At 36.7% G+C, this 12,181-nt stretch overlaps 1 protein-coding gene across 3 annotated transcripts in view; it reads left to right on the top strand.

Moving 5' to 3' along the window:
* ETF1 (eukaryotic translation termination factor 1) overlaps positions 1 to 11,166 on the top strand; it is a 33,926-nt gene extending 22,760 nt beyond the window's left edge. For all 3 annotated transcript variants that reach the window (XM_031953353.1, XM_031953355.1, XM_031953352.1), the window contains 7 exons: positions 106 to 244; positions 625 to 815; positions 2,102 to 2,231; positions 4,559 to 4,714; positions 5,408 to 5,472; positions 8,319 to 8,466; positions 8,832 to 11,166. In XM_031953353.1, coding sequence (XP_031809213.1) covers positions 106 to 244; positions 625 to 815; positions 2,102 to 2,231; positions 4,559 to 4,714; positions 5,408 to 5,472; positions 8,319 to 8,466; positions 8,832 to 8,914 — 912 coding nt within the window. In that variant the 3' untranslated portion in view covers positions 8,915 to 11,166. The remainder of the gene's footprint in view (positions 1 to 105; positions 245 to 624; positions 816 to 2,101; positions 2,232 to 4,558; positions 4,715 to 5,407; positions 5,473 to 8,318; positions 8,467 to 8,831) is intronic.
* The last annotated feature ends 1,015 nt before the right edge of the window (positions 11,167 to 12,181 follow it).

Genomic DNA, 12,181 nt, shown 5'->3' with positions numbered 1-12,181 from the left:
TCATGTGCAAAAGCATGTCCTGTTGTTTATGATATCTTAGTTCTCAGAGAATTTTTGCTCTGAGCCATTAAGACGTCTGCTTATTGTGTGATGTTCATTTTCTAGGCTCTTACAGCGCTACTGTCTGATGATAGCAAGTTTGGCTTTATTGTAATAGATGGTAGTGGTGCACTCTTTGGCACTCTGCAAGGAAACACAAGAGAAGTCCTGCACAAATTCACTGTGGATCTCCCAAAGAAACACGGTAAACTAGGAAGAGAACACGAACTCATTTGTCTTTCTTCTAACAATAATAGGAAAGCTGAAGTCGTGTGAGAAAAGAACAACCGAGTAAAATACAGATTTTAGGCTTGAAGATATTGTTGAATGATTGAAGATATGATCATTTTTCCTTTCTGAAATTTTCAAAAAAAAAAAAAAAAAAAGCTAGAAATCTGAGGTTTAAACCCATCTTGTTAAATATTAAAGAGTAATCATTTAATCTGGTCAAGTAATAAAGAATAATAATTTCATTTATTTGACTGCCTGTAGTCCACTTGAGGAGTGATGAGCCTGGTAATTTTTTTTTTGATTTTCTTGGAAATCATTACTTTGTCTTACTCTCACTATATCTTTGTTTCTAAGGTAGGGGAGGTCAATCTGCCTTGCGTTTTGCCCGTTTACGAATGGAAAAACGACACAACTATGTAAGGAAGGTAGCAGAAACTGCTGTGCAGCTGTTTATTTCTGGGGACAAAGTGAATGTGGCTGGTCTCGTTTTAGCTGGATCAGCTGACTTCAAAACTGAACTAAGTCAATCTGACATGTTTGATCAGGTGAGTGAAAGAGGGGAAGCTTTTCATTATATGTGCCTTAGGGTAAGAGTTCTCAGGAACTTTGCAAAATATGCATTGGCACTCATGTATCTAGCATTTTTGGCAGCTGGAGAACCCAGTTTCAGTGACAGTAAATATTCTAGTTTAAATAATAGGGATTTAGCATTAAAGGGATTTGTTCCCTGCTTTGGGAGCTTATCATTTATTCTGGGAGAAAGTAAGGAGATGAGAAGGAGCTTTGGATTAGAACAGCAGTTAGAAGACATAGATGGTTGAGGAAGCAGCACACAGCACTGGTTTAGAAATTATGCTTTATTCCAAAGAAACAAGTGTCATTTTATAAAGGGTCACTCATTTATGTGTTAGAGTTAAGTTTTCCTTGTCCTTTACTGGTTTGCCTTGCCATGGCTGAGATCATTGTCCCTCTTTGCTATTTCTCCCTTTTCACTTCTTGCAAAACCCAGAATATCCATCCATGTTGAAATAAGGGAAAGCAGTGACACCTTGGGTCTAAAAAAAAAAAAAAAAAAAAAAAAAAAAAAAATGAGAATTGTAAATACCTTAAATCCTTACTAACATGCTAGTTCAATTCAGAGAGGTTCCCTGATCAGAAAGATGTAGTTTGTGCCTGTTTTTGTGGATCATCAGGCCCTAAAACTTTATCACCTGGTAGCCACACTTCTGGGAAAAGTTTTTCTTGCTTGATTCGACTCGACCTTAGGCAGCAGACATAGTTAGTTATTGGCCCATAGAAGACTTTCCAGTTTGGTAGACACTGGTAGAGAGCTTTCAATATCTCAAGGTCCCTCCCTTACACACTAGAATAGGGGGGTTATTCTTGCTTGGGTGGTATGGGTTTGCCTTTCAACTCTGTGATTGCTCAGTTGGTTTAAGAGAACCTGAGTTCGAATCCTGGCTTTAATACTTAGGAGCTACATATCTTTGGACAAATTACTTTCCTCATCTCTAAAATAAAAAAGTTAGAATAAGTTATCTTGACGTTCCCTTATTCTAAAGCTATGATCTTATGATCATGTTCCCAATTCATTAGGTTAAGTCATAAAGCAGTTCTATTTGTGTAATGTCTCAGAATAGGTAGAGAGAGAGTCAGTTGTAGTTGACTAGGGAAGGCTGTCAAGCAGTGTATTCCGTAGTGAAAGCAGAGCCCTGCTCAGTAAACTAAACCTGTCTCCTCTCCTCAATCCCCAAATTCAAACATACTGACCCAGTGATCATAATGCCGTGCTTTGAAAATACTGATGATGTTTTTTTTATTTGTGTCAAAGCGATTGCAATCGAAAGTTTTAAAATTAGTTGATATCTCCTATGGTGGTGAAAATGGATTCAATCAGGCAATTGAGTTGTCTACTGAAGTCCTCTCCAACGTGAAATTCATTCAAGAGAAGAAACTAATAGGTATGGATGGAATGTAGCTAATTTCCATAGTATCTTTAGGTTTTTCCCTATACCAGTATTTTCCCATCTTTGAAGCAGGTTACATTTTTGCTTCAAAGATATAGGAAAGTAATAGGAAGGAATAATTAGAAAATTAATTAGGGTCCTATTAGAATAATGTTCTTGAAGGTCCCTTTCAATTATAAAATTCTATGAATCTGAAAATAGAAACAGTAGAGCTTCATGGTGATCCTAGCCCAAAAATTGCTTATGTATAAAACTGTCCCCAGAGCACCAAAACTCCTTTTCGTGTATCATTCTATGAACTCTTGACCATTGTGGGGAGGGGTGAGATGGGGTGTAATCTTATGCCTTATCTTCAATGTGTTGTAAACTTTTTTTTTTTTCCTCCAATGATTTGCTCTGCATTTGGAAGGTGCAAGTTAATGTGTATCTTTATTGTCTGTCTACCTTCTCCATTCCTAATTATATGTTGCTGAACACTCTTGAAGACAGTGGTATGCCCATTCCGATGGGTTCCACTACAAATGCATGTTTTCTAATCCCAATTGGGCCCTCTCTGCAGCATGGCCATCCTTTTATTCTTTCCTGAATGACTGTCATTTTCCACAATGTCTATTCAAGGTCTGTAGCCTCCATTGTCACCTTTCTTTCTGACTTCCTGCTTTATAGAGAAAATGAGATACATCCATCAAGAGCTATTCTGCATTTCCTAACAAACCTATCTTCATCTTTCATTCTTTCATTCTCCTCTAGGCTGTTTCTACTCTGATGAACACTCCTTGCCAAGACTAAAAATGCTTCACTTATATTCCTGATCCTGTCATCTCACATGCCCAGAAGCCTCTGCCCATCAAGTCATTCCCTTCCATTACTTCCATATGCAATCGTGCTCAGATATCCCTGATCCTTAAATGTTTACTTGACTCTTAATTCCCCAAAGTTATCCTTTATTCCTCCTTTTAAGAGCCAAACCCCTGTAAAGAATTATATTTATCTCTATTTTCCTCACTTCTCTCTCCTCAACTCTTTGTAGTTTGACTTACATACAATTTCACTAAAACTTTTCTTTCCTGTTAACCTCAGTAACCTTTTTTTAAAAAGCCTTCAATCATTCTTATTTCTGCAGCTTTTGACACTTATTGACCATTCCTTCCTCTTAGAGTCTATGTTTTCTGGCATCTGTGACTGATCTTTCTTGGTTCTTCACTTACCTGACTTTCTGGTGGTCTTTACCAAATCATCTTTTCCCATACTGTGTATACCAAAATTCTATCTTGTATCCTCCTTGTTCTCTTTGCTGATCAGTGTTCATTTACCTCTTTATATTTGACTTCCATAACTATATATATATACAGCCTTACTCTCTTTTCTGAACTCCAGTCCCATGTAACCCAAAAATGCCTGCTAGATATCTCTAGCTGGTTATCCTGTAAACAATCCCCAGTGCGAAATGTTTTCAGTGGAGGTCATTATTCTTCTTCCCCTCCCTCCCCCAAAAAAATCCCTTCTCTAACTTACCTTTTTTTGTTATCACCATTTTTCTAGTCACCCAAATTTAAAACCTTAAAGTTCTTAATTTCTCTCTTCTATCTCCATATCCAGTCATTTAACAAATCTACAGTATTTCTTGCATCCATTCATTCCCTTCTTTCTACTCAGTCTCTTCTTTCAGATCCTTACCATCACACTCTTAGACTATTATGATGCTTCTTAATTGGTTTTCCTGACTTTTGTCTTCTTCCTTTTCCTGTCTTTGCTCCAAAAAGCAACCAAATTGTTGTTTCTAATACAGACCTGACCTTGTTACTCTTCTATTGAAAACACTTCAACTTCTGTTATCTTGAGGACCTTGAATAGAAATCTTTGAGTATAGCATTTTAAAGTTCTTTGCAATCTGCCTTCTACTTATCTTTGTAGATTATAATTTTCCTTCATTTTCTGTCCATTATGAGCAAACTGACTGCTTGCTGTCTTCATTTTCCTAATAGTCCACCTTCTACTTATGCATAAGGAGTCCTCGGTGTCTGAGATCCATTAGCTCCTTGTCCTTGTCTTGAATTATTAGCTTCTTTTAAAGCATAGTTCAGGTGTTGCTTCCTAACATCTTTCCTGATCCCCCTCTTAAAATTGTTTTTTATATATAGTATATTGTTATACATGACGTCTCCCCCAAATAGAATGGAAGCTCCTTGAGGGTAAGGATGGTTTTGTTTTTATCATTCTATCCCCAACATCTAGCCAATGATTTTTTCATAGTAGGTGTTTAATAAACATTTGTTGGAGTATTGAATTGACTTGTCCTCTTGGACATTTTCTGATTGTAGGACGATACTTTGATGAAATTAGCCAAGACACCGGGAAATACTGTTTTGGAGTTGAAGACACACTAAAGGCTTTGGAAATGGGAGCTGTAGAGATCCTGATAGTCTATGAAAATCTAGATATAATGAGATATGTTCTTCATTGCCAAGGCACAGAAGGTATGATTTTGATAGAGTGATGGAATTATTCTTTTTAGGAATTCAAGGTGGCTGGAATAGAGTCTTAAAGGTCCATTGCATGGTCTCATGGGCATCAAGAAAGCTAACTTTATTGTTACCACTTCTGTTCTACCTCTTCTATTTTACTTTTTTTTCTCCCCATCAAAAAAATCTTGTCCTTTCTGAAATACAGAGACACTCCTATGGATTTTTCTCAGTATTCTTTTTGAGCCAATGAGATGATATTGGATAGAGCACTAGGCCTGGAGTCGGGAAATCCTGAGTACAAATGTGGTCTTAGACACTTCATAGCTATGTGACCCTGGGCATGTCGCTTAACTTGTGTTTCAGTTTCCTCATTTTAAAAGCAAGGATGACAATAGCATGTACTTCCCAAGATGATGATTATTATGAGGATTAAATGAGATAATTGTAAAATTTGTAGCATGGTATCTGGCACATAGCAGGTGCTATTTAAATGCTAATTATTATATCATTTAAACAGGAATAATTTCTTCTGGGAGATTTTGTTTTCTGTATTTCCTCTTAATTAGTCCTCACGTTGGAAGTTCTTAACATTCTAAATGGGGTATTTAGAGTAGTTTTAGAATTTGTACTTCACCTAGTAGATCAGTGATTGTGATACCATCAAGACTAGGCTTATTTTTTTTCCCTCTTTCCCAAAATCTATAGAAGAGAAGATTCTGTATTTGACTCCAGAGCAAGAGAAGGATAAATCTCACTTTACAGACAAAGAGGTATGTGTGGGTCTTTGTTTCCAATCTTTTACCATAACTAACTGTTTGACTTAACAGTGACTCTTTGGGGCCTCAGTTTTCTAATCCATAAAAATCAGAGGATTCCAGCTCTAACATTCTCATTGTTTCTTGGGTGAGTAAACATTCGAGTATTAAAATTCTCGTTTCAGCCTTCTTATTTTTAACCTTCTTTATTTATTATTTAGTCTTGTTTTTGAGACAGCAAGGGCCTACTTTTTTGGGATTTAATTTTGCTTTTCAACTGGAAACTGTCAAAACCATTTGTCAGAATTTAACTTGAAGTTAGCATTTTACACCATATTCCACAAATAGCTCAAAGTGAATACTGAACTTGAATTTTAAAGTTCATACCATATAAATGAAAATCAAAATCAGGTACTTGTCACAACTTTTGGCAGATTTCTTAACCAAATGATGAAAGAAGCAATCACAAAATAATAAAAATTGAGTGAAATTGAAAAGTTTTTGCACTAATAAATTTGTGAAAGCAAGTTTATGATGAGGAAAAGCTACTGGTTAGGGAAAATCTGCATCAAAATATGTGATAGATCTGACATCAAAAGTATATAATAAACTAACACAAAGATGTAGGTACTCTAAGGATATAGACAAGTAAAAGAATTATAAACTCTTTACAATATGAGGTTGCATTGTACACTGATACACTGTTAACACAACTGTGTATGGTTCTTCTATTCGGGAAAGTAATTTGGAATTGCGGAAAATCACTTGGAAAATGACTAAAATATGTATCATTTAAAGCAGAGATTCTAAACTAGGAATGGACCCCAAAGTTATAAAAGTCATATATACATAAATGAAGTCACACTTTTTGGTAGAAATTATGAAGATGGAGAATTCAGAGAACATGAAAGGCTTATGGATTTTTGTTTTGTATTTAATAGTATTTTAATTTTTCCAATTACATGTAAAAGATAGTTTTCAACATTCACTTTTGTAAGATTCTGAGTTTCAAATGTTTTTTCTCCTTACCTTCCTGTTATCCGAAATAGAGAGCAATCTGGTATTATGTTATACAAGTACAATCACTTAATGTATTTCCATATTGATCATGTTGGGAAATAAAAAACAAAAGGGAAAAATGGTGAGAATAGTATGTTTTGAAATGCATTCAGTCTCCAGAGTTCTTTCTCTGGATATAGATGGCATTTTCCATTCCATTGAAATTGTATTGAATCACTGTATTGCTGCAAAAGGTTAAGTGTATTATAGTTGATCGTAACATAGTCTTGTTAGTGTGTACAGTATTCTAGTTTTTAATTCACTCAGCATCAATTAATTTAAGTCTTACTACTTTTCTGAAATCAGTTTGTTCTTCATTTCTTCTAGAACTGTAATAGTCATTTAATACCACAACTTATTCAGCCATTCTCCAGTTGATGGACATTCATTCAATTTCTAGTTGCTTGCCACCACAAAAAAAAAAAAAAGCTGCCATAAACATTTTTGTATATATGGGTCCTTTCCCCCTCTTTTATGATCTCTTTGGGTTACAGGCTCAGTAGTGGCACTGCTGGATCAGAGTATGCAACAATTTTATAGTCCTTTGGGCATAATATGGAAGTCTTATGTAAATTGATACAGAATAAAATAAAAAGAACACAGAGTAAATACAGCAATGTAAATTAAAAGACTTAAAAAAAGAAGAGAAACTAAATGTTGCTCCCCAAACTTGATTTTGAAGAGGGAGATAGGAAAATAATTTTTTCCCCTTCTTTGCAGAGGTGGAAGACTATGGAATAGTGCATATAATGTAAAAGTTAATGAATGTCTTGATTAGTTTCTTTTTTCCTTCTCTTTTGTTACAGGGCTAACTTACCTTGAGGTGGGAGGAGAAATATATTCAAAACTGAAGGTTATAGAAAAAAGATTTCAATAAAGAATATTTTAAAATGGAGTCTTTTGTTTTTCTGTCACCTTCATTTCTGAATACATCCCACCTCCTCCCCTATCCACTGAACACTTCTAACAATAAGAAGAAAAAAGGGGGGCAATTCAGCATAACAAACCAACTGAGTCTGGTAGTTTACTAAGAGTCTGTATCCATAGTCCCCCACTTCTTCACAAGGGTGGAGTAGATACTTTTTCAAAGCCTAGCTTCTTGGTCATTAAAATTGCAATGTTCAGAGTTTGGTATTTTCTTTTCATTGTTTTAATGATTAAATATATTGTTTTCCTGACTCTGTTTACTATTATTCTGCATCAGTTCATATCATATCCTTTCCCAAGAATAGGAAAATGTAATCCAGTCACAATATAAGTTCTTCATTTCTTTTTATCTTGGTCATCTGAAAAACTAAAGTTGGTTTTAAACTAAGTCTTTGATTGCCTTCTTCAAGTTGGGTCTTCACATATCCCAAAGCTTGAGCTGTTTGATTTGGTATCAGTTTCACATTCTGATTTTCCTCAAACAGTTCCTTCTTTAATTCTAAGTCTGAGGGTCTTCTGCGTTACTCTGGAAAATCTGATTGGCAAAGCTGCTCTATGAGTGTTTTAGTGCTTCCTAGGACGTTTTAAATGGTGTGACTTAGGGAGCAATTAGTGAGAATTATAATTTGTAAAATTGCTTTGTGTGTGTATTGGAAATTTAATACTGTAATGTGTAGTGTCCAGCCTGTTAAAGCTAAAGAACAAGAGATATTTGAGATCTTAGAATATCTTTTAATGTGGCAAAACTCCAGAAGTTTTGCTTAACTAATTTTCAGATTTGGGAATTTAGCTGGAAATGGGGCTGACATCCAAGCCAGAGTGTCTTCACCTGATTGTCTTTGAATCTGAATCCCTTGGTCTGTGTTCTCCCATAGACAGGACAGGAACATGAGCTGATAGAGAGTATGCCGCTACTGGAATGGTTTGCTAATAACTATAAGAAATTTGGAGCAACATTGGAAATTGTTACAGACAAGTCACAGGAAGGATCCCAGTTTGTGAAAGGATTTGGTGGAATTGGAGGTAAGCAACAAGTTGTAAATATGAAATTAAGGTCTCCAAAGAGCTTGGTCAGTGTCCCAGTTTCAGGTATTGCTCAGTGCCTTTAGACAGTTGACTTTGTCCCAGGGAATTCTGTTATACTTTCATTTTCATGTTCATGCCTTGGTGGGAGGGTGGGAGCATTCAGGACTTGAGAGATTTAAAACATACTTATGGACAGTCTCATTTCATGTAAACATCCAAATTGAATATGAGCATGAAGGAGCCAAGGAAGAATTGGAAATTTAGCTTGAAGTTCCTCCCTTCGGCTAATTTGGCACCTCTGATTCCATAATAAACCTAGACTTTTCTGTCTTTAAGAGCTTATTCTTTGTTTGTTCCCTCAGGTATCTTGAGGTACCGAGTAGATTTCCAGGGAATGGAATACCAAGGGGGAGATGATGAATTTTTTGACCTTGATGACTACTAGGTAGTCGACCTGGGTCCGGCAAAACGTGCCTCGCCCTCCAGCATCCAACCCAAGGAGCAAATGCGTGGTGGAAACAAAACAGATCCCTGCCTTATGATTGGAACATTTCCAGAACTTGATCCATGAGCATTGGATATTGAAAACAAAACAGAAACAAAAAAACCCAACCCTACACTTTGATTTGTCATGGTGTCAGTGCAGCAGCAAACTACTAAGTTCCTAAATGCCACTTTGGACTAATTTAAAAAAAGAATCGCAGTTTTTACTTTTACTCAATGGTGAAATTGGTTGCTCTTGTATTTTATGAAAAAAAAATGATTTTTTTAACCTTCATACATAGAAGCAAAAATACTTTAACTGCTGTAAAACCTTCAAAAGTTAATAGAAGTAAGATCATAATGGTTTGTTTCTTATTTTGATTGGAGAAAATTTCAATTGCTGCATTTCGCGGTGACCCATTTACATGGCATTCTCAGCTTAGACTGCATAAGAAGAAATATATGTGGTGAAATATTGGAACCATTTCTCTCTTGGTCTCTGTTTAATGTTGAAAGGGTAAAATAACAGAAGGCAGCGTCAGCTTCTTCCCCTAAACCCACACCCCACATACCCCAAGCAGTCGGTTCAGAGGGTACAAGTTGCACTGCACATTCAAACTGACTTAGGAATCGCTGAGTCACTGGACTGTTTACTCACGCCCATTGTGCAGAAGCATTTGTGCCCAAGTTTCAGGAGCTTTCATCACTGTATGCTCTAAGGAGGGTGCCCAGGATCTTAGCCTGCTAGAAACTAGTTGGGGGTAGCGGGGGGTGGGTGGGAGGGTGGGGGGAGTAATGGGGCACTTGTGCTGGGATTGTGAGAAATAAAACATGCAATTTAAGTGGAAGCAAAGTAATTTAAAGAAATTTTTATTTTTTACACTCGGGTCTATTCCTTGGTAAAGGGAGGTGGTTGTGTTTTCCTTGTGTTGGGACAGCATGAGATTATGTGAATTTTTTGATTTAAAAAAAAAAAAAAACAAACTGAAAGATGTTTCACAGGGATGACAGACAAGACGTGTATGACTGTGCATGTGATTAGAAACCCCCAAACTTTCTGGTGGGCCTGGAGCTTCTTTTTAGAATTTGGGACGCACAAGCATCACTCACATGGGAAGTTAGGATTGGGGTAAGGGAGCTGACAAGGGTCAGGACCCAGCTCCTGGCATCAAGGACTTAACCATGTTAGATCCAAAAGTAGCCCCCAAAATATGAAGCCTGAGCTTGTCTCTGGGGAGTAAGTTGGACTTGTATCCAACTCATGTGCAGTGCTGTGGAATGCCCAAGAAGGTAACAGTGGATAAAGTGTAGAATGTACCCCATGATAGCAATGGATAAAGTGTACCAAATGGACTTTGAGCCAGTGGTTTTAAAAGTCAATGTGGTATATCACCCACATACTGACAGTAGTGGGGTTCATTTGGTTTTCAGATTGGGTACTTTTCACACTTTAGTGCCTGACTGCTTCTTCACTGACTTTTGATTCAGTCACTCGTAGCTTTATTGGTCTGAACCAACTCCTTGTTCCAAGGTTGCAGACTTGCTTATCGTTCCAATAATCCTGTTTCACTTGAATGAAGGGAGTATGTCTTAAAATGTAACGCTTCTGGTTCTCACACTGTACTCTGAGGTCCAAATGACTGTCTGTCAATGTGTAACCTGATGTGTCAAATCTCCCAGTAAGAATAAATGTTTGGATGTTCACTGGATTGGGAGGCTTCACCAGAACAGGCTTTTGCTTTGGGCTCTGCTGTTTATTTGCAGAAAACCCAAGTGTGAACAAAATTGCTCTCTTCGCAGCAGTACCTTAGGGTTTTGCCATTGTAAATGGGTCTAATGTGATATGACAAGACCAGAAAAATTGGATGTAAATTTACATATTTGAATATACTGCTTGTTGTTTCACATGATACATTTAGGGTATGCAGCTCCTTTTTTTGTAGTTTTTATTTTTACTATTTAAGTTTGGAAATGATGCCAAATTTTTGTATTTCTTTAATCAATGTGTTCTCTTTGGTGATATATATTGCATTATATATTGATGTGTGTATCAATATATACTGATATGTATTACACTTACACATACACATACGAGGGGGTGAAAATCGTAGCCTTCGCATTCTATATAGCCTCTGCAGAGAGATCTTAAGCAGCGAAATCTTGGTGTTGTGATGTACAGAAATGGAGAAGAGTATTAAACCATATTTAAGAATATAATCTGTGTGCTTGAGATTTTTTAGGATTGGTGCTGGGTAATATTGTGGTAGGAGGGTGGGGGTGTTGACTTTCTTGAGACCCACATTCCAATCAGTCCATGGTCATTGGTATTTTAGTGACTTCTCTACAAGTTTTGATCTGAGTATTGTATCTCACGCAGGATCATGTCCCTGTGGTTGGGCAGGTAAAGAACTATCCTGGTGAAGCTCTGTAGTTGGGGAAGGATGACAACAGTTCCTTAAAGTCTCATTAAAATCTGGATTTTTGAATAGGCCCAAGTAAAGCCAAAGTGCCTCTTCCTTTACAAAATACTCCTCTTCATAGGCCTAAGTGGCTAGTCGCTGGAGATGTGGTCAAATTGGAGAAAAAGATACCAGATTAAAGTTTTCCCCATCCATTCAAGTTTAAGCCTGGTCTAAAGGGTCTAACTTCCGAATGAAATAGTTTTCAGTACCATTCCCAGTATTTAAGAGGAGGAAGGAAGGACTCTTCTTGTCCAGACTCATTCGGTAGTCAAAAGAAAACAGTCCACAATTTTGAGATCTCTCCCATGGGCTTTTACAAATGTGTGGTTTGGCCTTCTCCCAATCCGAAATGTGAGTAAGAAGAAATCGCTCGGGACTCCTAAAAAATGAAATACTTAGAATCCTTAAGAGTTTATAAGCTGGCTTTGATACGAAAACATTGGTCTTTTTTGAGAAGTGGAATTTCAAGAAAACTTGTTTCTAAAGTCCATTTAGAAATAAGCTTTTTTTAAAAAAGTGAATACATCACATCTCACTATTTCTCCTGCCCTTCCCATTGAGCCATCCCTTATAAGAAAGTATAAAGATTAAAAAATGTGACAACAGCAAAAATAATGTATTCGGTAACCCTCATTCATCTGATTTTCCCACTTTTTCAAAGGAAGGAATTTGGGGAAATTGTCTCTTCTCTGGGGCCAAGCTTGGCTATTGTAATTTTGAAACCTATTCTATTGTTTCATTGTCCTGTTTACATTGTGTATAGTTTT

This window comes from Sarcophilus harrisii, chromosome 2, assembly GCF_902635505.1.
Source record: "Sarcophilus harrisii chromosome 2, mSarHar1.11, whole genome shotgun sequence".
In the NCBI taxonomy this organism is placed as follows: domain Eukaryota; kingdom Metazoa; phylum Chordata; class Mammalia; order Dasyuromorphia; family Dasyuridae; genus Sarcophilus; species Sarcophilus harrisii.
Note: the sequence above shows the minus strand (reverse complement) of the source record. Positions and strands in the feature narration are given on the sequence as shown.